Source organism: Herpailurus yagouaroundi, unplaced genomic scaffold (genome assembly GCF_014898765.1).
Source record: "Herpailurus yagouaroundi ecotype Mexico unplaced genomic scaffold, PumYag 182, whole genome shotgun sequence".
Lineage (NCBI taxonomy): Eukaryota > Metazoa > Chordata > Mammalia > Carnivora > Felidae > Herpailurus > Herpailurus yagouaroundi.
This window is the reverse complement of record NW_024412413.1, coordinates 54,508,442-54,534,660: the sequence shown is the minus strand read 5'-3', so window position 1 is coordinate 54,534,660 and position 26,219 is coordinate 54,508,442. Positions and strand designations below refer to the sequence as shown.

The following is a 26,219-nucleotide window of genomic DNA, read 5'->3' as shown; positions in this document are numbered from 1 at the left end:
ATTAAAAAAAAAAAAAAGAAAGAAAAATGAGTGCTGTTGAGAATGTCTAAGTCCTGTCTTTGTTCACTTATTTGTAATCGTTGAGAGGTACTGATTCTGTTGTAGGCTTTAATCAGTTCACATTGAGGAGTCTTAAATTTTGGCAGATACGCAGATTAGGGGTTAAGTTTGTATAGTATAACACATCTATGTATATGTCTTGAAATATTTTTTTTTTAGTTGTCAACTTCATCTAATACTATTATCTTTCTTGAGTATACTTGAGAAGTCTACATACTTTTTTTAAATTTTGAACTATTTCTTTATTTTTTTCAATTTAAATCCAAGTTAACATATAGTGTAATAATGGTTTCAGGAACAGAATTTAGTGATTCATCATTTACATTTAATACCCCGTGCTCATCCCAATAAGTGCCCTCCTTTTTTTTAAATTAATTAATTTTTTAATTTACATCCAAGTGAGTTAGCATATAGTACAACAGTGATTTCAGGAGTAGATTACTTAATGCCCCTTATTGGCCCATCCCCCCTCCCACAACCCCTCCAGCAACCCTCTGTTGTTTATATTTAAGAGGCTCTTACGTTTTGTCCTCCTCCCTGTTTTTATATTATTTTTGCTTCCCTTCCCTTATGTTCATCTGTTTTGTCTCTTAAAGTCCTCATATGAGTGAAGTCATATGATATTTGTCTTTCTCTGACTAATTTCACTCAGCATAATACCCTCCAGTTCCATCCACATAGTTGCAGATGGCAAGATTTCATTCTTTTTGATTGCCAAGTAATACTCAATTGTATGTATGTATGTGTGTATACAAGAAAGTATGTATGTGTGTGTGTATATATATATATATATATACGTATATATATATATACACACACACACGCACACGCACGCACATCTTCTTTATCCACTCATCCATCGATGGACATTTGTGCTCTTTCCATACTTTGGCTATTGTCAGTAGCACTGCTATGAACATTGCGGTACATGTGCCCCTTTGAAACAGCACACCTGTATCCCTTGGATAAATACCCGGTAGTGCAATTGCTGGGTTGTAGTGTTCTTCTATTTTTAATTTTTTGAGGAACCTTCTTACTCTTTTCCAGAGTGGAGAAGTCTGCATATTATTTCTATAATAGATGTTCCTGTTTTTTCCTACATTTCCTTCATCTTTCATTACCACAAAATTCCACAAATAAGATATAGGTAGCCTATAATAGAAATATGGTGGACTTTTTAATTGAAAGTAGTGTTGAAAGCAGATAAATATCCATCAAATGGGAGAGTATCCTCTTACAGTAGTAGTATTATACAGAAAGTAGTCACTTCATGATCTGAGAGTTGAACTAGAAATATTATGGCAAAAGATGAGATGAATACTACCCAGTACAAACTTACACTATAACAGTAAAGGATTTATTAAATACTTTGGCAGATAAAATGCCATCTTTTAGAAGTATCTTTTAAATATAAGTAGAATTTGGTAGTATTTCCCAAGTAGCTTTAATGTAAGTTTTATAAATCGCTTGTTATTTATAGTATTACTGTTAATCTATAAATTCAGTGTGATTCCAATCAAAATCTTAATCATAGTTTTTGTGGAACTTGGTAAACTGACTCTAAAATTCATGTGGAGGAGCAAATGGCCAAGGATAGTTTAGGCAATTTGCAAAATCAGCAAGCTGAGGGAACTTGCCCTAAAAAAATAAAGATTAAGATTAAAGTAATAAAGATACTATGAAATTGGCACAGTGATTAACAAAAAAATAGATGAAACAGAGGAAAGGCCATTTAGTGTGACATTAATTTGCAAAGCAAATGAAACATCTGAATAATTTTATTTAGATATAGGAGACACTCTAAAAGATGTTTAGTGAATGAGGTACAATTAAGTATAATTTTCTTTATTATTTAACATGTAAAGTTATTGCTAATCTATTTATTTTAGAGACAGGGTTTTCTTAGGACTTAGTCTCTGAACTTTTTCTCCACATAAGTCTCAAGTTCTGCAGTTTGAGGACTTTCTGTTACATAGTTCTGACTATAGGTTTGGGGTACTAGTGTATAGATAATTCTACAAAACCCATTTTTAGGGAATTAAACTGCTGATGAATATTTTCTAGGAATTTGCTTCAGATATTTTCAGATATAACTGTAGGATTTCATTCCTATACTTAGTGCTGCATGTGGTAAGCACAGATACATAATAATGATGGTCTCCAAATAAACTTGGCTACCTGTGTTAGTACACATGTGGGCTTTAAACATCTTGTTGACCTTTACTCCTGATTTTGTTTGTGATTAAACCTAATTAAGTGTGGGGAAAATATTTATGGTAAAGAATTTAAAATAATTATGAGTCCATGGCAAAGTGGTATTTCATTATAGATATAATCAGAATTAATTCGTAAACTTTTTTACGTTTATGATTTTTTTTATATTTTCTTTGCTAGAACACCATTATTTGACTTCTTCTGTCACTGGCCATCTGATGAGAGGCCAATTCTAGATATTTGAAAATAAGATGAATACAGTTTCAATAAAGTAAAGCTTATAGTGCTTGGGTACCACACTTTTGAAACCACCAAAAAAGAAAAAAGAAAAAGAAAAACAATTCTGCTTGCCCCAGCAGATTTTACTACTGTATGAAAAACAGATGGAGACAGTATTATTGTTATTAACTTTGTTAGTGAAGAAACTAATTGTTTTTATAGTTTTAAAAAAGGTGTTATTATAGTTATTATAATCGATCTTACAAACTTTTAATAATCCATTTTCCTTATCCCCAAAAACATAGAGTAAAATATATAAAATTAACATACTGTGTTTGTAAGTTTTTTGCAGAAGAACCATTTTCATGTTGTTTACCATGTTATATTTTAAAGTTTGTTTTGATTGATTCTTAAGATTACCATTTGAATTGGTTCAATTGTCAAATATTTTATTGAATAGTTACTGCATTTTTTAAGAGGTACTGTTAAGGATTTTTTTTAACATGTATGTCAATACTTGTCCTCAAATAGTAGATATTTATAGAACAGTAGAAATAACACTTTACACAAATGAAATATTCTTTTTCCAGATACTGAGTCACATTACAGTTATTCTCAATAATCCTTTGAAGTAGGCATATACTGTAGTATAAAATGAAGTATCAAAAATAGCTTCTTTGCTATTCCTATAGTTCCTTTACTGATTTCTTTTCTTTTGTAGGTACCTAGTCGATAGTCGCTGGTTCAAACAGTGGAAAAAATATGTTGGCTTTGACAGCTGGGACAAATACCAGATGGGAGATCAAAATGTATATCCTGGACCCATTGATAACTCTGGACTTCTCAAAGGTCATTATTTCTTTTCTTCAGTTAGGTTGTAAATGTGTTCATTTGAATATGTTATAGTAAATGTACGTAATATGGAAAATGTTAATGTAAATAGATATATTAGAAATTTCTTTGGGACTCAGTTGGTTAAGCTCAGCTCAGGTCATGATCTCGCAGTTCATGAGTTCGAGCCCCGTGTCAAGCTTTGTGCTGACAGCTCAGAGCCTGGAGCCTGCTTCAGATTCCCTCTCTCTCTCTCTCTCTCTCTCTCTCTCTCTCTCTGCCCCTCCCCTGCTCATGCTCTGTCTCTCTCTGTCTCTCAAAAAAATGAATAAATGTTAAAAAAAAATTTTCTTTGTATAATAGATTTGACCTAATGAACTCAGATTATTCTATCATAATTAGTTATTACTGTGTATTATGACAGATTGTTTTCATTTATTATGTAAGAAATGTTTATTATTCACATCTTTAAATGAAGAATGTAAGTTAGAAAGCACTATCTTAAAGCACTATAGTGCTACATTATTCCTAATGGACACATGATTCTTTATTTAGTTGGGGAGCGCTGATAAATGTTTACATTCTTGGATTTTTGCATCAATCTTCTCCAACCCTTGCTACTTACCAGTTTTCTGTACCTCTCATTACATTTAAAGGGTATAAAACACAAGTACCAGAGCTTCCATTTCTGGCCAAGATGGAGTAACAGGGACTAGATTTACTCTTCCACCTGAGCAAACTAAAACCTTGACAAAATATACAAATCAGTGGTTCTCAAAACATTGGATACCAGGCAGCAAAGAACAGTGATCCTTGAGATATAGGAAACAAATGTGGTAAGCCCTATGATTACCTCAGCTTACTGCATTGATACCAGTTTTCAAAACAAGGCACAAAAGAGGAAACCCATGTAGAGCCTGGCACTCCCCCCAGTTGAGGAAAGAGTTTGGGATTCAGGGAGACCCAGGCCACCAGACTTTTCAGTTTAGAGTACCAGATAGGAATGACCAGCAAAAAGAGACAGAGACCTAGAGATATACAGAGTCTCTCTCATATCTCCAACTGAGTGTTGATTAGCTCATGTATGTGAAGGGGGTACCCAAGGCCAAGGAAAGAAGCGCCCAAAAGAATTAGAGGGAACAATCTATTGGGGCTCATATAGGACCAAGAATAAAGTGTTCATAACAGAGTGGAAAGCCTTATAATTCATGGAGTATACTGCGAACAGTTTTGCCACTGTAATAGGGCAAAATTAATCGTCCTGTCCTTTTATCCTGAAAGCATCAAACTTTGTATCTTAGAACAAAATGCAAGAGTACTTAGAGAAATTCAGAAATATTCAGCATCCAACAGGATAAAATTTATAATGTCTTGGATCTAACAATATATTACCTGGTAGGCAAAGAAGCAGGAAAATATGCATAATGAGGAGAAATATCAATGTTTAAAAAAGTTTTTAAGTAGAAAAAATTAACAAATGGAACATACAAAACAAATTAGCAACGTGGTAGATTCAAACTCTTCTCTATGAATAATCACATTAAATGTAAATACCCCTAATTAGAGGTAGAGATTGGATAAGAAATAAGACCTAACTATGTACTGTCTATAAGAAACCCCTCTTTTGATATAAAGATACAAATGGATTAAAAGAATTGAAAAAGTATGGCATGTTATGGTAAGCAGAATTCTAAGACTGACTCCCAGTGACTGCTCTCTCTCTTATATAATCATCTCCCCTTTGAGTATGGGTAGAGCATGTGAATTAGGATGAGATACCATTCCCAGGATTATTTATGTTGTATGGCAAAAGGGAGATTATCCCACCAAGTTTAATCTAACAACAAGTGCTCTTTAAAAGCAGAGACTTTTCTCTGGCTGGTAGAAGTCAGAGATTCAAAGCATGAGAATTACTCAGTACATCATTGCTGGTTAAAAATGGAAGGGGCCATGTGAGAAGGAAGGCAGGGGATCCTTTAGGAACAGAGAGAGACCCTGGCTCACAGCCAGCAAAGAAGCAGACCACCTCAGTCCTGGCATCATGAAGAACTGAATACTGCCAACAGTCTGGATGGGCTTGGAAGCAAATTCTTCCCCAGAGTCTCTAGTTAGGAGATCAGCCCATCTGACGTCTTGATTTCTGCCTTATGAGACCCTAAATAGAGAAGTCTGTTGAGCCCCCCGAACTTGTAACTCACAGAACTATGAGATAGTAAATGGGTTATGGTTTTCAGCCGCTGCATTAGTTTGTTATACAGCATATAGAAAAGTAATACCTGTGCTAACACTAATCCAAAGAAAGCTGGAGTGACTGTATTAATATATAATACATAAATAATATATCAGTAAAGAAAATGAGACTCTCAAATCAGTGACAGTTTTTAAGAAACTAAAAAAGAACAGATTAAACTTAGAAGAAAGAAAGCAATTTCAGAACAGAAATTAGAGAATAGAAAAATAAAGAAAAAAATCAATGAACCCAAAATCGGTTCTTCTCAAAACAAATATAATATGATATGTCAATTATAAAAAAGGAAAAATAAACTCGTTTTTTGTGAAATAATAAAATGGGTCCATATCTAGTTTCTGACTAGCATCTGAGTCTTAATTTCATCTTAGGTAATGGTCTCACAGTTCGTGAAATTGAGAGATTGAGCCCTGTGTCAGACTCTGCTGACAGCAGGAGCCTGCTTAGGATTCTCTGTCTCCCTCTCTCACTGCCCCTCTCCTACTCTTATGTATACACATGCACACTGTATCTCTCTCAAAATAAACAAACATAAAAAAAAAAAAGAAAAAAGAAAAGGCACAATTGCCAATATCAGAACATGAGAGGTAACACCAGTTCGGAATCAACAACTATTAAAAGGGCAATAAAGAATTATTATGAACTTTATGTCGTTAAATTCAACAAACCAGATGAAAAAAAGTGAAACTGCCAAAGCTCATTCCAAAAGAATAGATTGCCTGAATAGCCCTGTATCAATTACAGAAAATGAATTTGTAGCTTAAAATTTTTCACAGAAAAACCCATCAGATCCAAATGGTGCCACTGGTGAATTCCACCACATATTTATATATACCTGTTTTACAAAACTCTTCCAAAATTGGAAGCTAATACTTTCCAACTCATGCTATGAAACCATCATTACCCTGATACCAAAATCTTACAGACATCCAAAGAAAACTCTTGTCTACGTATGTTGTCTGAACAGAAGTTTAGTAAATAAAGTCCAACAATGAAATGGGTATGTATGTGTAAGATATATATATATATACACACACACACATACATATATATATATTTTTTATATATATATGTATCATATAGAAAAATATATTTAAAAGATAATACATCAGGGCTCCAGGGTGGCTCAGTTGGTTAAACGTCCAACTTCAGCTCAGTTCATGATCTCACTTTGTGAGTTCAAGCCCCACATTGGGCTCTGTGCTGACAGCTCAGAGACTGGAGCCTGCTTCAGATTGTGTCTCTCTCTCTCACTCAAAAATAAATAAACATTAAAAAAAATTAAAGATAATATGTAAGATAAAAGAATAAAATGAAGGAAGTGTCCTCAGCCTCATAAAGGGCTTCTACAAAAAATCTACAGGTAACATGAAAAAAGCAAGAGTGTCCATTTAGGTCTTCAGCTGACCTTAGAGGTTCCACCCAGTGCAGTAAGGCAAGAAAAAGAGGTAAAAAGCATACAGATTGTACAGGAAGAAGTAATAAATCTGCTTTTATTCACAGGTTACTATGCCTAGTTGTCCAGAAAATTTGATTGAATCTACAAAAAACAAAGTTTCTAAGGAGTAATAAATGAGATTGGTTTATAGGATATAAGACGATTATTTAAAAACCCAATTGTATCTTTTTAATTTTTATTTTATTTTAGACAGCAAGAGAGGCAGAGGGGGAGAGAGAGAAAATATCATGCTCAGCATGGAGCCTCACACGGGCCCGATCCCATAACCTTGGATCATGACCTGAGCTGAAATCTAGAGTCAGACATATCCTTGCCAACACATTGTCCTTTTATTAAAGCCGTCCTGCTGGGTGTGAAGTGATACCTCATTGTGATTTTGATTTGTATTTCTCTAGTGAGTAATGCTGTTAAGTATCTTATCTGTGCTGTCTATGTATCTCTTTTGGAGAAATGTTAGTTCAGATCCTGTTCTTATTTTTTAATTGGGCTTTTTATTTTTCTGTTTTAAGTGTTATTTATATATTCTGGATACTAGCCCCTTATCAGATATATGATCTCCAAAAATTGTCTCCCAGTCTGTAAATTGTCTTTTACTTTCTTGTGTCTTTGAAGCACACTAGTTTTTAATTTTGATTAAATCCAGTTTATATTTTTTTCTTGTTGTGGTTTTGGTGTCAGAATGCATTCCCTAATCCAGGGTCATAAAAGATTTACACCTATGTTGTCTTCTAAGAATTTTATAGTTTTAGCTGTTACATTTATGACTTTGATCAATTTTAAGTTAATATTCGTATACGGTGTGAGACAAGGATCAATTGAACAGATTAGAGAATCCAAAAGTAGATGCACACATATGTGGTCAATTGATTTTAAACAAAGATGTAAGAGGATTTCAGTAAAGAGAGGATAGTCTTTAAACATACTGCTTGAGCTTTAGGTATCTGTTCGCAAAAAAAAAAAACAAGAAACTGAACTTGGATCCATACCTGGCATTATATACAAAATAAAACAGATCGTATAAATTGTAAAAAATAGGAGAAAATCTTTGTGACATTGTGTTAGGCAGATTTCTTAAATGTGATACAAAAAGCAAACTGATAAAAGAAAAAAAAACCTGTGCTCAGTAATAAAATCTTCTTCAAATGATAAATGTTAAGAATGAAAAAACAAACCACAGTGTGGGAGAAGTATTTGCAGATCACCTAACTGATAAAAGACTTGTATGCAGAATAAAGAATTCTTGAAACTATATTAATACAGCAAAACCTAGTGGAAAACAGGCAAAAGATTTGAACAGATGATTCACAAAAGAAAATGGAGTTTTCAAAAACTGCATAATTGCATAGATTATCAGCATCATTAGTCATTAGAGAAATGAGGTTTCAAATGTGTATGTGTATGTTTGTTTGATACGTGTATCAAAATGATTAAAATTTAAAAGAATGATACCCAAGTGTTGACAAGGATGTGAAATAAGTGGAGCTTCTATACACTATTTTTGGAAATAGGAAATTTCTTAAAAACCTAAACCCATGTTTACCGTAGAAACCAGTCATTCCACTCCTACATATTTACCCAAAAGAAATGAGAATATATATCCATATGAAAACTTATACACAGATGTGCATAGCAATGTTATTTGTAATAGAGAAAATTGGAAACAACCCCAAATGCCCATCAATAGCTAACTGGATAAACAAATTATAGTATATCCATATAATGAAATCCTACTCAACAATTAAAAGGAATGAAGTGTAGGGATGCCTGGGTGGTTCAGTTGGTTAAGCGTCCAACTCTGGGTTTTGGCACAGGTCATGATCTCACAGTTACATGAGTTTGAGCCCCATGTCAGGCTCTGTGCTGGCAGTGAAGTATTAATATGTAGAAACATAGATGGCTCTTAAGATAATTACACAGTGTAAAGAAAGCCAAACAAAAACACTATATATAATTTTTACATGAGATTCTAGAAAATGCCTGTAGTAACAAAAGACAGTTTTCATATAAAACTACAAAGTGCACATTAGTCTATAGTTGCAAAATATGGATAAACAGGTAAGTGATTTTTGGGGGACAGGACAGTAGACTTAGATTAACAGAAAGTAGAGATTACAAAGGACTCTTAGGAATCCTTTAATGGGGAGGAATCTATCCATCATTTTGGTCATGGTGGTGGTTTCACATTTGTATTGATCTGTCAAAATTGACCAAATAGTTCACCTTAAATATGTGCAATTTATTGTGTATCAATTATGAGTCAGTAATTGCAGAAGTAACAAATATTGTCCACTACATGTAAAGTTACTATTTGATTCTGGTACATAGTAAAATCATTTACTCAAACTCTTGAATTATTGTGGAAAACAGCTTATAAGTCTTAATTTTTAAACTTTTCTTTCTTTTCCTAAGTTTTCTGGAGGGCAATCTGTCAATAGTAGAAAGAAAATGGATGTTTAAGTAAACCAATCTATTTGAGTCCAATTTGTACAGTCTTCTGTATGTGTAACCTTTGGCGAGTTAATCAGTACTGGAATCTGTTTACTCATTAATTTGGAGATATCTACCTCATGATACTGTTTTGAAAAGTCACGTAACAGTGTTTTCTATAGTAACACCTTTCATAGTACCTGCAGTTTTCTGTATGTATGATCTTGGGAAAGTTACTGAGTTTCCCTGAAAATATTTTCTAATCTAAAATGGAGATACCTATCTTACAGGATTGCTTTGAGAACTGAGATAACATGGTTGTCTCCTGTAGTATGTCTCATAGGATATGATGCATAGAGGTGTTTACAATGTGTAAGTCTCTTTCACCTTCAGCAGGTTCTGAAAATATGTTCCAAATGATCAGTTTCCATAAAGAATTTAGAATTACAACTAAGGTTTTAAAAATTAATGCTTAGTTTGCATCTGCGATTGAAGTTTGTATTATAGAACTTAGAGTTTTACCATTTCTTCTCTACATGAAAGTTTTCTCAAAGTTCAGTGTGATTCTCTGACCATAGATTGATGCTAGATGGAATAAATAACTTTCTTTTAATCTTTTCAGAATTTTTCCTGCTTCTTGTTTTATATTGTAATGTCTAATTAAGAATATGTGTTCTCACTGAGATACTACTAACAACAATTTTGCTTTCCATGTTTGTTAGTTTAAGACTGGCTCAGATTGAGAAAATCTTTATGTTGTGTGTAATTCAATGAACTATATGTGTTTGTTTCTGCACTTTGAAAATTCAGGTAACAGGACCAGATAATAAAAAATGAGTCTAAGATTAGAACTGTCATACAGGTGTAACTCATGCTCTTGCTTCTAGATATCTGGTCTGCCCTGCAGTAAGTTTTTAATTTAACCAGAATTTTGAAAATGATTATAGAATTAGAACCACATCAGAACAACTACCTCTACTTTAGATTTTGGGAGGAACGTACATCATGGGCCTTCTGGAGTAATGATTTGGTTTTCAAGGTGCCCTTTTTTGATTTCCATCATGGTTCCCAGCCCGTATGCTTTGGAGTCATTGTAAAAGGTTATTGATTTGCTTCTGAATTTCCTTCATCACCTAATGCTAGAATGATCACTTTTACCACGTGAGGAATATCTGCTACTTGAAATATTGGGGAAACACTTTTCTTTCAGATCTCTTGGTATTTTTTTTAAGATTACACCTTAGTATTTTTTTTAAGAGCTTAATAAAAAAATTATGTCTTTAAATGCTGTTCATTGACTACTGGTACACATTGAAACTTTTTAAAGCAACAGTTTATTTTGAAACATGTAGATTTATATGTGAATTTCTTCAGAGCTTTCTTCAGAACTCATTGGTTAAATATTTAAATTAGTCTCCATGAATTTAAGTAACCTATCATAGTTACACTATATAGTATTAGATATATGTACTGTTGTTTCTTTTTGCATATCAAGTTTACTATTTTCTTTTGCAGATGGTGATGCCCAGTCACTTAAGGAACATCTTATTGATGAATTGGATTACATACTGTTGCCAACTGAGGGCTGGAATAAACTTGTCAGCTGGTACACGTTGATGGAAGGTCAGGAACCAATAGCACGAAAGGTATGTATTAAGCATAACTGAATAAAAATATTTTTCTCCAACAGTTCACATTTTTGTTTAGGAAGCTCTGTAGGGTACGTATTCTTACCTTCATTTTATAGATGAGGAAATGAGGACAGAGATAGATTCAGGGTCTTTTAGAAAGTCACATCAGTTTAAAAACTTAGGCAGCCTGTTTTCTTAACCACTATGCTGCAAGTTTTACAGTTAGAGTTTAGAAACATTAAAAATGATGCATTATCAGGGTACCTGTGTGGCTCAGTTGGTTAAGCCTCCAGCTCTTGATTTCGGCTTAGGTCATGATTTTACATTCGTGAGATTGAACCCTGTGTCAGGTTCCATGCTGGGTTATGGAGCCTGCTGAAAATTCTGTCCCTCTCCCTCTTCCCTTCCCTCTCTCTCTCTCAGTCTCTGTCAAAAAAAAAAAAAAAAAAAAAGACCCATTGTTTTTACTTTTTGGAACTAAAAAGTCATTTATGAAAGTAAGGGTGTTGTCATTTAACAGAATACCGAATGTTTAAAGTAGGTCTGCCAGTCTTACACAAGTATTTAATAGTGTATCAGGCAGGGAGGGGGAAGAGAGGAAGGAAGAGTTTGGGGACCAGAATCTCTGAGCATATAATTATTTATCTTTTTTTTTTTTCAACCCAGAAACAATTAAAAAAACAAATTAGGTAACACAAGCGTATAGACCTGTAGTAGACCAAACCATACATGGATTTATTTGGAACTGCTACAGAGTTGCTATGTTAACAATTTGTATGTGTATATTGGTGGTTTAGGTATAGAATTAAATCTTGGGGTGCCTGGTGGCCTAGTTGGTTAACCGTCTGGCTCTTGATTTAGGCTCAGGTCATGATCTCATAGTTTGTGGGATCGGGCCCTGCGCTGACAGTACGGAGCCTGCTTGGGATTCTCCGTCTCTCTCTCTGTCCCTGGAATTATCAGACAGAAATTTTAAAATACTGTGCTTATAGGGAGCCTGGATGACTCAGTCACTTAAGCATCTGACTCTTGATTTCAGCTCAGGTCATGATCTTATGGTCATGACAACGAGCCCGTAGTCCAGCTGTATGCTGGACGTGGAGCCTGCTTGAGATTCTCCACCCTGCCGCCATCCCTTCATCACTTGTGCATACATGCGCACACTCTCCCTCTAAAATAAATATGAATAAATAAATACTGTGCTTATTATGTTTAAAAATAAGACCGTTGAAGGACTTCAAAACTGTTAAGAATTAAATATAATTCTAAAACTATTAAGAACCAAATAAAATTTGTAATTCTAAAATAATATGAAAAAAATTAAGAAGTAAGTAATCAGTATTTGGGTAAAACAGTAAGCAGAACCAAAGAGAAAATTTGTAAACTAACTGATAACATCAGTAGAAATAAATAGACTTGGGGCACCTGGGTGGCTCAATTGGTTATGCGTCCAACTCTTGACTTCTGTCAGGTCATTATCTCAGGTTTTGTGAGATTGAGCCCTGCGTCGGGCTCTGTGCTGACAGCACAGAGCCTGCTTGACATTCTTTGTCTCTCTCTCTGCCCTGCCCCACTCATGCTCTTGCTTCCTCCCTGTCTCAAAATAAACTTTAAAAAATATATACAGATTGAAGCTTAGAGACACTGAATGATGGAATATACAGAAATAAGCAAAGGCACTTTGAGCAAAGTGCATTAGTTTAATATACATACAAGTGGACTCTTAGAAGGAGAGAAAAAGCAGAACAGCATAGAAGTAACATTGGAGGTGGGACACCTGGGTGGCTCAGTCAGTTGAGTGTCCCACTTCGGCTCGGGTCATGATCTCGTGGTTTGTGAGTTTGAGCTTTGCGTCAGTCTCACTGCTGTCAGTTTGGAGCTCACTTTGGATCCTCTGTCCCCCTCTCTCTCTGTTCCTCTACTGCTCACACTCTCTCTCGAAAATAAATAACAACAACAAAATTTTAAGAAGTAATGCTGGGGATAATAGCTGAGAATTTTCTAAAACCAGTGGAAGGTAACATGCTACAGAATCAAATGCTGTGAAACAAACCCATGCTCAAAAAAATACAAACAAAACCATACCCAATAAAAATGTTCAATAGCAAAAGCAGAAAGATATTCCTCTTACAGCCAAAAAAGAGGTCTATTTACCTTCAAAGTAAGAATAAACAAAGAAATTATTTCTCAGAAGAAATGAAATCTGAAAAATAACAATAACCATCTTCAACATGATGAAAGAAAATCACTGCCAACCTAGAATGTGTATCCAAGGAAAGGATCCTTCAGAAAAGGATCCTTCGGGTAGTGAAGAAAGCTATTTTCAGATAAACAAATTGATAGAATTTGTTACTAGCAGACCTGCACTAAAGGAAATACAAAGCAGTTTTCAGAATGGTAAGAAAATTATTCCGTATGGAAGCTTGGAGACCCAGGAAAAAATGTAGATTAACAAAAGTAAATATTGTGAATAAATCTTAAGGCAGACTATTTAAAATGGTAGTAATATCTTATTAGGATGAATATATACATAAACTTAAAATACATCATATTAGTATATAAGTTAAGACAGTAGCCTCCAAGACAACCTCCTTATATCCATATCCTTGGGTAGTCCCTTGTGGCAGTAACATGGCAGAAGTTAAAGTGGATGTGTCACTTTCAAGATTAGATTTTAGGGTAAAGGGATCCAGAAGGTACAGACTTCCAGTTATAAAATCGGTAAGTCATGGGGTTGTAATATATGGCATGGTGACTATAGTTAATAGTACTGTATTGCATTTTTGAAAGCTGCTAAGAGAGAAAACCTAAAAGTTCTTGTCACAAGAGAAAAACGTTTCTAACTATGTAGGGTGACAGACATTGACTAGACTTTTTGTAGTGATCCGTTTCACAACATACACAAATATCAAATCATTGTTTTACATTTGAAACTAATGTTACATTTCAATAATACCCCATTAAAATAGAAAAGATGAGATTATAGAAGACACCTCAGCTCCCATCTTGGGTGCACACACCCTCTTGCACTCTGTCATTTCTCATTCTGGGAAGTTTAACTGCATACTCAGGCAGCCTGTGGAACGGCTCATATAGTAAGGAACTGAGATCTCTGGGCAATAGAGAGAAATGGAGACCTGTTAACAACCATGTGAGTGGCCTCAGAAGTGAATCCTCCAGTGTCATTACAGCTTTCAGATAATTGAAGCCTTAGCCTACAGTTTGACCTTAATCTCATAAGAGACCCCAAGCAGACCAACCTAGCTAAGCTGCTCCAGGTTCTTGACCCTCAGAAACTATGTGAACTAATGTTAAGTTGCTGAATTTTGGGATGATATATTATGCAGCACTAGAAAACTAGTAACTGGGATGCCTGCGTGGCTCAGTCAGTTGAACGTCTGACTCTTGATTTCTCCTCTGGTAGTGGTCCTGGGTTTGTGGATGTGACTTTTGTCTAATGGAATGAGACTCCAGTGAGATCCACTGGAGACCTGTGGTGTTTTCACGAACTGCTACCATCTTGGACTACAGAAACAGTGTTAAGATCAAAGAGGCCTTTGATCTCTGAGACTTCTACAAGCAGAGGTCAGACTAAGAATTTACTCAACTGCACACATGTGCTAACTTTCATGAAAAAAAGTGTGATTCAGGAAACAAACAATGTTGTAAAGAGTCATTTTCAGGCCCTGATCAGGAACTTTAAGTATTTGCCCAGGTGGATTTCAGAATTTCCATGGACCGTTGACTCCTTTGTTTTTCTCCCCACCCCATCCCCATCCCTTTTAACAGGAATATCTAAAAAATTGTCTTCTGTATGCCCCACCATTTTATTTAGGGTGTATGGTAGGCAGAAAACTTATATCGTAGTTCACAGGATTATAGATAAAAAGGAACTATACCCAAGATGTTTAAGAAACTATATCCAAGGCCTTATCCATACCTGGATCCGATATAGATGACAAGTTTCTAAACTTGGAGTTGATATTATAATCAGGTGATACTAATGGGGGCTTTGCAGGGAGTAAATGTATTTTGCATGTTGTAGGGAGGGACTGTGACTTACTGGGAGCCAGAGAGTGGACTGTGGTAGCCAGCCTCAAAAAGCTTCCCAGTGACTGCCACCTCCTGTTACTTATATACTGTTGTGTAATCTCCCACGTTGTACCAAAGTTAGTCTGTGTGACCAGTAAAATATGGCAGAAGTGATAGTACCAAAGTTAGTCTGTGTGACCAGTAAAATATGGCAGAAGTGATAGTATGTCACTTCTGGGATTAGTTTCTGAAAGAAAAGATAACTGGTGTTTCTAACTTGGGAAGTGCTCTTTTGTGTGTGCACTCACGCGTGTGCTGTCACTCTCTCCCTCCCTCCCTCGCTCGTTCGCTCACTCTCTCGGATCAGTCACTCTGAGTGAAGCCATATTGCCATGCAGCCTATAGAGGCACTCACATAATGAGGAGTTAAATTCTCTGCCAGCAGCTGGAGAGGTTTTGAGAACTGCCAGCAACCACATGATTGAGCTTGGAAGCAGATTTGAACAACGTGGTTAAACAGCATGACCTAATTGACATGCATTGCACTTAGTGCAGAATACAGATTCTTCCTGAGTGGAATTTTTACCAAAATTGACCATATGTGAGGCCATCAAGCAAATTCCAATGCACTTCTAATGTTAGAAATTATTCAGTGACTTCTGTCCCCAGTGGAATTTAGAAGTTGGTAACAAAAAGGTAACTAGATAATCTCCTAGCTATCTAGAAATGGAACATTGTACTTGTAAAGTAATCCTTAAAGAAGAAATACAAAGTAAAATTAAACATTTTAAACTGAATAATAATAACACAACATGAAAGAATGACTAAAGCCATTCTTAGAATGTGCTAGCTTAAATACTTATATTAGAAAAGAAGTCAAAATCTTTTGTCTCAAGGAGTTATGAAAAGGAAATTAAGCCTAATCAAGAGATAATAACATAAAATAGAAAAAAAACCTATATTAAATGAACAAAGTTGGCTCATAAAGAACAGTAAAATTAGATCAGTAAAATAAAGATGAGTCCAGGCAAGACTGATCAAAAATAAAATAATGCTTGGGGTGGGGGGTGGTGTCACCAAACTTTTTCTGTAAAGAGCAGATAGTAAATATTTGCAAGCCATGGTAGTCTCTGGAAGGTATTCATCTCTGCTGTTTTGGTTGCACTCATAGATGATATATAAGTGAATGGGCATGACTATGTTCTAGTAGAATGTTATACAAAAATAGATAGCAAGTCAGATGTAGATGTAGCCTGTGGGGTCATAGTTTCCCCATCCCTGATCTCAGCACTGGTTAATTAATGCCTACCAACATCACAAAAAGAGGGGCAACTAGATAACTATGCATCTTATTTAGAATGTATCTCATTGAAGTAGTTTTACTGAATATTGCAAGAATATGAAGTAGTTTTACTAAAAATTGCAAGAATAAAAAAATGCATGGTGAACTTGCAGTTAAAAGACATTTTAGAGACTTTTGTGTATGGACTTGATTTGGATCCTGATTCAAACAGTATATTAAAAACGAAACAGTAGGGGCAGTTTGAATATTGACTGGATATTTGATATGAAAGATTCGTTTTAAAGTTTTTTTTTTTTAATGTTTATTCATTTTGAGAGAGAGAGAGTGAAGCAGAGCCTAAGTAGAGGAGGGACAGAGAGAGGGAAACACAGAATTGGAAGCAGGCTCCAGACTGTGGGCTGTCAGCACAAAGCCCAATGTGGGGCTCGAACTCATGAGCCATGAGATCATGACCTGAGCCAAAGTTGGAGGCTTAACGAACTGAGCCACCCAGGCACCCCTAGTTTTAAAGTTTTTTTTAGGTGTGATGTGGTATTATGGTCCTGAGTCCTTGTTTTCTTGTTTTTGAACAAATAAGTCCTGAAATATTTGTGGATGGAATATCATATGTAGGATTTTTTTATGTATTAATACCTATGATTTTGAAATTTTGTTAGACTTCACTACTTGTCTGTTTTTACCACTAGATAAGCATAGTACTCAGTAAGTGCTACAAAAATGAATGCAGCCAACTCCTCAAAAATAGTAAATGTGTCCATTAGGCCGTATTATCAACTTGTTTTAGATACCAGATTTCCTTAGAAATCACTTGCTGTTTCCAAAGGGGGGAAAATGCTAATATTCACAGCAAAATGAACAAATAGAAATTATATTTATTTTAATTCAATATAAATTTTTATTTCCCTCACTAGTAAAGAGATTTTACCTTTGTTGTGGATATCAATTAATGGAATTACTTTTATTTAGCCATAAGTTTTAAATTTTGGACAGGGAGCCAGATTTCATCTTGTATTTGCTTCTTATTCATATTAATATAACATAATTCACGTAGAAAAAAATGTTTCCGTGGTTATCTCTAATTCTGAAACATAACTACTGCTTTTGAATATTCACATTCCAGTCTTAATTTCAAATATATATTTTAATGTTTATAATAATGAGGTAAATATAACTTTATACCTTGTTTTTTATGAGACTGTTTCTTCCTGTTGCACAGTCTTCATAACCATTATTTTAAATGGTTATTTTCTGTGCATTTTTAATAAGGCAGTAGACTATATAAATAAATATAAATAAGATGTTATGTAAATAAATAATCTACATAAAACCGTAATAACACATACATAAATATGTTAATTATTTTTCTCTGCCGTGGAGCTACTGTATTCAAGCTTTAATTATTCATATAGTATGGTTCTTTCATTTTTTTTTTTTTTTTTAATTTATTTTTTTTGGGACAGAGAGAGAGACAGAGCATGAACGGGGGAGGGGCAGAGAGAGAGGGAGACACAGAATCGGAAACAGGCTCCAGGCTCTGAGCCATCAGCCCAGAGCCTGACGCGGGGCTCGAACTCACGGACCGCGAGATCGTGACCTGGCTGAAGTCGGGCGCTTAACCGACTGCGCCACCCAGGCGCCCCTAGTATGGTTCTTTCAAATAAAAACAGTTGAGAGGACAAACTGACATTTATTTAAAAGAACATCTTGTTATTACACTACTTTTGGAAGTAAAATATAACAGTAGTATTTTGAGTACTGATGATGAGGGTTTTAATAATATAAGATAGTTTTGGAGAAAAGAAAAAAAATGACGAGAAAAATCCTGAAACCCAATAAAGTGGATTTTGAAATCATCTTGGTGTTTTGTTTTCATTGTTTACATTGAGTTTCTGATAGTTGAATCACCAGATTCTTTCCAGGAAAATATCTATTGGTATTACTAAAATTAATTCTCATTTTTTAAAGAATAGGCTTATTTAGAAGAAAATATATCTCAATATAAATCATAATGAGGGATTTTCTTTTTTGTTAGTTTTATCCTGTTTTGTTATCCTATTACCCTATTCTATTATTGGTCATTCCATTTTTCCCTCCTAAAAATGAGGCCTATAGCTACCTCAGTTTTAGCAACCTGCCAATGGTTAGTATTAATACTATTTTAGGATTCTCACTCAGATACTAGAGTCCCAGAGTGGAAATTTCTGATTGACAGGAATATTTGATTTCTAATTTTTCCTCTTAAATATAGCTACCAGTAATCCTATAAAATTAAATGATATGGTATCTTTTGTTACATTCTTAACCTCAAAATAAATAAGCAAAAGGAATTTAAAACAAATTTCATTAATTAAGAGACTGTAAGTTTGTGAAATTAAAAGATGGAGAGATGCAGGCTGTTGGCCTGTTTTAGAAATATGAATATAACAAGTATAATTAAGAGAATATAAATGAAAGTGTATCATAAAAATTAGTGTTGGATTGGACATTAAATATTAGCTAAGCTACATTTGAATTTGTTGATCTAAAACAACTTCCCTGCAAGTGAAAGACAAATTTGTAAGTCCTTTACTGAACTGATGCTAAGCTTGTGAGTACAACAGTCTTTTGGAGCCTCCCTTTTGCCATATTTGTCTAATGTATCACATATCAGGCCAATTACTATTTTCAGAAACAGTATTCATGACTGAAATCCTACAGTTAACCTTTAGAAGATCAAAAGGAAATATACTTATTTAAAAGGTGACCCTAATATATATGTATATATATATATATATTTTTTTTTTTACTCCTTTTTTGCTTTGTTGCTTGCATGTTTAGCAGCTTTTTTTTTTTTTCCATTTGTTGAATAGAATTACTAAGGGCGTATATAAAGGTCAAACAAAGTCATCTTAGGATGGAAAACTAACGTATCAGTTACAGACCATAGCTGAATATTTTGGCAGCAGTAATTTGGAGTTATTTTAAAAGATTTAACATATAGAGTGAATTAACATATAGAGTTAGCTGTTGCTAACTGAGATTTTATAAAACTTATCATATTTAAAGGTTTTCTGCTAGAGCTCAAGTACTAAAAGCTAGAAGTAGGTCTGGATAATTAATCAGAGCTGTATTTACATTTGGGGTAAACTTTCTCATTATAAATATTGAATGTATTTGTTATTTATAGTATACCAAAATATCTTCATAGATCAGTAAATGCCTTTCCAAACTACCAGTTAATGTCTAAAATGATTATTCATATTCTGTTAAATATTAAAATTTCCAAATATGTTTCTTGCTTTTCAAACTATCTAGTATCTTTTATTTTATATTGACAGTTCTTAATAGATGTTTTTCATTGGAGATCCGTAGTTTTTTTCTAAAGCCTCTTTAGAGATATATATTGATTGCTGTTAGAGACAGTGAAATATATTGAGCTTTGGCTAACTGATTTCCTTTGGTTTTTAGGTGGTTGAACAGGGTATGTTTGTAAAGCACTGCAAAGTAGAAGTATATCTCACAGAATTGAAGCTCTGTGAAAATGGAAACATGAACAATGTTGTAACTCGAAGATTTAGCAAAGCTGACACAATAGGTATGCAACATCCTGTCCATTGCTATTAGAAATTTAACTGTAATTCTATTTCTTATATGCTTCTGGAATGATAACTTTTTTAAGGTTTACACTTAAACATTACAGATTTCCAAGCTTGAGGCAACAAACCTTAGCCTAGAGTTGAATCATTTATCATGTCTAGATCTAGTTTACATTATTAGATGAGTTTATTATTTGTGTTATTTTACTTAAAAAAATGAAATAATTACTGTTTTAATCTAGCATTTGAAAAAATACATACCATGTTTGTAACATGAGTATAAATTAAAGTAGAGAACTGTAAGTAACACGGAAACTGTTACTTAACATGGAAAATGACAACTGTTTATTTTCTTTTTTCCTGTTTATTCTTTGGACTTTAAATACAATTAAGTAGCTACTTAAATAAGTCAGTAGGCTTAGTAGAGTTAGCATTTTTATGATACGTTAATTTTTTTCTTGTTTAACAATGAGTGGATTAGGAAATTATAGTCTCGAGTGTACCCAACTCCCTCTGTATATTTATATATCTACATATCATTATATATTTATATATCTACACATATAAGTGCATATTAAAATATATGCAATTTTTTATTGTATTTTAAAGTCACATTTTAATTTAAGGTCAGACTATGTTGAATAAGATATTTTTTAAATAAATGATTATGGATTTAATAACAAAATTGTAGTTCATAGAACACAGCTCAAAATAAAAATTATAGAAGGTAGTTATTGTATAATAAAGTTATTGGAAAACAAGATGAATGGTAATATTGATCTTGTTGGAAAATGTAGACAGACAGTGGAGACATAGCAATTAATGAACAGAACTTCTCAGCCAAAAAAAAAAAAAAATTGCAAATTTATGTATAGCTTTCTTTGTTGAAACCAGTCATTAAGTATACTTTCGTTAAAAGCAAATAAAAATATTTCTGAATTTCACAAGTATATTTGACTTTCACCACTTACCCATTTCACAGCAGAACATACTTTTAAAACTGTATTTTCCATGAAATAACACCATTCTTCAATACCTAGTGCTTGGTTAATCCTCATGTTTTTACAAATATGATATTATGTATGGATTTTCTGTTTTCCCCCTCTTTATTTACCTAGAACATTTATAAGCTTGTGATGCAATTTAGTAAACTCATTAAGTCATCTTTCTGAAATAAATGCTTAAGGGGTGCCTGTGGCTCAGTTGGTTAAGCATCTGACTCTTGATTTTAGCTCAGGTCATGATCTTACGGTTTGCGAGATTGAGCCTTGCGTCGGGCTCTGTGCTGCAGTGCAGAGCCTGCTTGAGATTCTCTCTCTGCCCCTCCTTTGCTTGCATGTGCATGTGCTCTCTCTCTCTCAAAATCAAACTTTAAAAAAATACAATGAATACTTAGTAAGAATTCCATATGTAAATGTCATTTTATTATATTAATATGTACAGTTAGTTGACTTTTGAACTTCAAGATTTGTGGAACATATTCAGGAAAATAAAACATTTCTTCTGTATACGAAAAACTGAAAGTTATCAAATATAGGGGCACCTGGGTGGCTCAGTCAGTTAAGCGACCAACTTCGGCTCAGGTCATGATCTCACAGTTCATGGGTTCAAGCCCTGCATCGGGCTCTGTGCTGACAGCTCAGAGCCTGGACCCTGCTTTGGATTCTGTGTCTCCCCTCTCTCTCTGCTCCTGCCCACTCACGCTCTGTCTCTGTCTCTCAAAAATAAAAACATTCAAAAAAATTTTTTTAAGTTATCAATATATATAAAATTGCATTAATCATGATATTAAAATATGCAGAGTAAGACTCTAAAGTCTAATAAGGGTAGTCTATTGAAATTAAATAATGTCTGAAATGTTCAGCTAGTTGGAATATAAATGAGAAGCTACTATACAGATAATGTTTTCTAGTTATTTTAAACTAGAGTTTGGTATTTCCTTTTCTCCTTAGCTTATTTCTGTAGAAAAATTATGTATAAATATGGGACAATCAGAAATCTTACTTTTAGAGAGGCACCTGGGTGGCTCAGTTGATTAAGCATCTGACTTCGGCTCAGGTCATGGTCGTGGTTCATGAGTTGGAGCCCCATATCGGGCCCCTAGGCTGACTGCTCAGAGCCTGGAGCCTGCTTCAGGTTCTGTGTCTTCCTCTCTCTACCCCTTCCCTGCTCAAGCTCTGTCTCTCTCCCTCTCAAAAATAAATAAACATTTTAAAAATTAAAATTAAAAAAATATTTATAAAAGAAATCTTATTTTAGAACATTAGTTCACGGAATAATATTTTTAAGCTCATTATATGAAGATCAGCTGGTTTAATTTCTGATTTCAGTACAAGCAGTGGGGAGTTCTCATATTAAGTACTACATAAGAATTTGTCTTATGGAGTTAAATCATTTATAAAGAATCTACTTCAAAAAGTTTATGATTTGTATAGATTTTAATCAACATACTAATACTTTAAAATGCTGCATACATTGGATATATACCTTAAAATTGTAAGTGACCTGAATTTTTGTACAGCCAAAGTTTCTTACTGTATTAGAGCATGTTTGTCAATACTCTGGGTGGTATAAGTAGTTTGGGAGTGAAAAGAATGGAACAGAAAATATCACAATAGAAAACAACACGTGTATATAGGGCCACGATTTCTTACTGTAGGTCTTAAAGTTCAGTAATCTGTACTTGAGCAAGTTTGCTTTCTAAGCAAAAGGTTTTACAAAAACTGAAATTTTGTAAAACCTTCACAAAAATTAAAATTAAACTGGGAATTTTAGAGACCTGATAAAATAGTTATCATAGTAGTTAGCAGTTGTGGGACTATGTTTTTGGCACTTTGTAGGAAATTTCTTTTTAAACCTCAGCAATACTTTATCTTCATTGTATAGATGACGAAGTTGGGGCTAAGAAAGGTTAAAAGACTTATTTAGGATCACCCTGGTTCCAAGTGAAAATATTCTAACTGGACACAGTCTCATCTCTTAATTATTGCGTTATATAATCTGTGCAAGGGTTAATTGGGCTGATTTTGTTTTTCTAAAGGAAGTAAGTTTTGAAATGATAAAAAAATTTGGATAATAAGAAAGGAAATATGGGATGTATATTTTTCCCTTGTGGTCTCATCTTGATTAAAAATGATCCAAATATTTATGTCCATAAAATACAGCTATATGCTATGTAAATAGAATTAAGAAATAGAAGTATTTGTTTTCTGGTTTTGCCAAATCAAAACTCATTTTCAGCTACTACTATTTACACTGACTTATAATAATAATGATAGTAGCCACAGGCAGGATCTAAATAATTTACCTCATTCAGAGCCAAAATGCCTTGCCTTTGAGTATTTTTCTCCTTAAATTGACATATTTGGATATAGAAAATGTTCCAATAAGAAACATAAAGGTTGGTTTTTATTTTTTCTTTACGAATACACTGGAAAAAACAATGTTTGTTATAAAATTTATTGAAAAGTACTTTGTTTCTATAAAATTTATTAATAGAATTGCTTAACTTTATTAAATATTCTTACTAGAAATGTTTGTCACAACAATTTTGTTTTTATTATATGAGGTAATAATTTTTCTACCTCTATGCTTTTATTAACTGCCTGACACAGTCAGATTCATATGTGGAAAAGTCTACACACCCTCTCAATACCTTGACATTCTCAAGTGACCTTTAATCTGTATCCAATTTGAGGCATTAATTCCCTAGTTATACCCTAGATTGTCGTTATCTGTAGCTGCACCTGGTGAATCTCAATGTGAGCATCCTGCTTTCTAGATACCACTTACTCTGTTCCCATTCTCACTTGACTCTGCTGAATCAGACCTTCAGACCTACCAGTCCCTTGGCACTGCTGCTATGATGGTCTCTACTTCTACATTGATAAATCTGATGGTAATATCAGTCTTCCATTTTCTTAACCTGCCAGCAAAAATTAATATACATACTCACTCACTTTTCCATTTACAAATATTTCCTTTTTACATGGCTTCCAGGGCACAAGTTCTCACTGCTTGCATCTTCTCAGAGAATCTGAAAAGATCCTCTTCATATTTCTGATCTCAAAACATCAGGGTATTGCCATGCTTAGTCCTTGGATTTCCCCATTTCTTTGGTGATTTCCTTCTGTGCCCTGACTTCACATACTTTCTGTGTATCAATATCTTTTGAATTTATATCTCCTACCCAAAACTCTCCCTTAATTCCAGTTTTAATCATTCCCTAACTTCACTTCTGCCTGATAGGAATCTCAAGATATAACATGTACAAAACTAAAGTCTGTCCCTTCCCCCCAAAAAACCTGCTACCCTGTCATTCTTCCCCATCTGAGTAGTCCCCATTTGTATTCTTCCAATTGCTCAGGCTCAAAACGTTGGAATCATTCAGATTCTCTTTTGTTTCATGCCCTGCATGTAATCTAAGCAGTGTATCTTCTAAGCAGTTCCTTCAGAATCTGTTCTCATTCTGACCACTTAACATTGCTTCTCCCTTGGTTTTGATTGCTTCAGTAGCCTAGTCTCCTACCCTTGACTCAGATAAAATAGTATATTCTCATAGCTCACAAGATTCTATATAATCCATTTCCACCTTGCTCATTTCACTTCAGCCACACTGCTGCACCACAGTATTCTGAAACATGCCAAATGCATTCTTATCTCAGGGCCTTTGCAGTCCTTTCTTCTGTCTTTAATGTTCTTCCCCTATATGTGAGTAGATTGCAGAACTCATTGAAGAGGAAATTCCCATATGTGTCTCCATGTATTGTATTATGTATCTGTGTATTAACAGATAAAGGTCTGAAAGAAGAAATAACAAAATGTTAACAGTGGTGTTTGTATTTCCTGAATTTTTGCAATGAGCAAGAATTATTTATGCAATCAGGAAAAAGAGCACTTAGTTTTATAGAAAGACGAAAATGACCTCCCTTCCTCAGCTTCTTCCTCTACCCTCCTTCCTAGGTAATGTTCTGTTTCTTGATATGGATGCTAGTTACGGGGTGTATCCACTTTGGAAATTTATCATTATATACTGATGACTTGTGAATTTTTCTGTTATATATTTATATTTCAATAAAAAGAACAAAAAGGAAAAAGACCAACCCACCAAAATAGAAAGCAGTACTGTTAGTATATTTATTTTGTGTAATTATTTAAATATTCTAGCTAATTTGCGCCAAGTTTTCAGATACACTGTAAGATTTCCTGTTTATTTAAAGCCTTAATCAAAATCTCATTGACTATAAGACTATTAATGAATTTTAGCTAAGTAGAACATAAACAATATTATTAGACTAAAATTAATGAAGTAGGATAGGTATAGGTTTTTATAGTTCTTCAGAGAACATGTATTAATAGGTTTAGTGTTTTATAAATAATTTCTTCCCAAAGCTAGCCAGGTACTCTAAAATGTAGAAGTATTATATATTTCTTCATATGTCATAAGATATTTTACACTTTTCATGAGTCTAAGGTAGGCAAGTTACTGACCAGAATTCAATAGTTTTAATGCTATTTTCTAATAATCTCTCATGTTTAAAAATTTTAAAGATTCATTTAACTGTATGGCACTGAAATTTAATTACATCTCTACTCTCATATGTGGGGACTCCTGTTGTATAGCAGGTTAAGCTGCTCCAGGTTAAAAATACTTTTTCTACTCACATAATTGATTTAGAAATAAGGAAAATATATGGCTTTACTATGAAAACAAGATATTTTTACTAATACAGACATTCCTTCAAGAAGGCACTTTCCTTTGTGTCCATTTATTCTGTTTAATTTTAGTGAACTATTCAAACTGTAAGTTATATTCAATTTAATATAAATTATCCTAAAATTGGTTATGTTACAATTAAAAATAAAATTTTCTATCTGTAGTATCTGTGACTAATACTTCTTCTGAGTCCATCATATCATCAGAAAAATACATTGAATTTATAATGTGTAAAAATTTAAACTTCATCCTGTATAATATAAATTATACTGGAGTGTTACATGATTAAATTTTTCTACCTTGTGAGATCTTTGTTTTCCCAAGTAATTATCTGTCAGAATTATAATTACCATTTTGTTTGTAAAAAAACACATCGGTCTTATCTTTTTTGTTCTTTATATATGTCCTACATATTTGTTCACCTATTCTTGCTATTATATCAGTATTTTAAATTTAGGATTTTTATGCTGGTGAGCACTTAGCTCTATGTGGTATATTTTAAAA

General features: G+C 33.8%; 1 protein-coding gene across 4 annotated transcripts in view; it reads left to right on the top strand.

The window, feature by feature from the left end:
• USP15 (ubiquitin specific peptidase 15) overlaps positions 1–26,219 on the top strand; it is a 119,684-nt gene that overhangs the window by 18,963 nt on the left and 74,502 nt on the right. For all 4 annotated transcript variants that reach the window (XM_040491537.1, XM_040491536.1, XM_040491540.1 and 1 more), the window contains exons 2-4: positions 3,215–3,342; positions 10,974–11,104; positions 19,872–19,998. In XM_040491537.1, the coding sequence (XP_040347471.1) occupies positions 3,215–3,342; positions 10,974–11,104; positions 19,872–19,998 (386 nt within the window). The remainder of the gene's footprint in view (positions 1–3,214; positions 3,343–10,973; positions 11,105–19,871; positions 19,999–26,219) is intronic.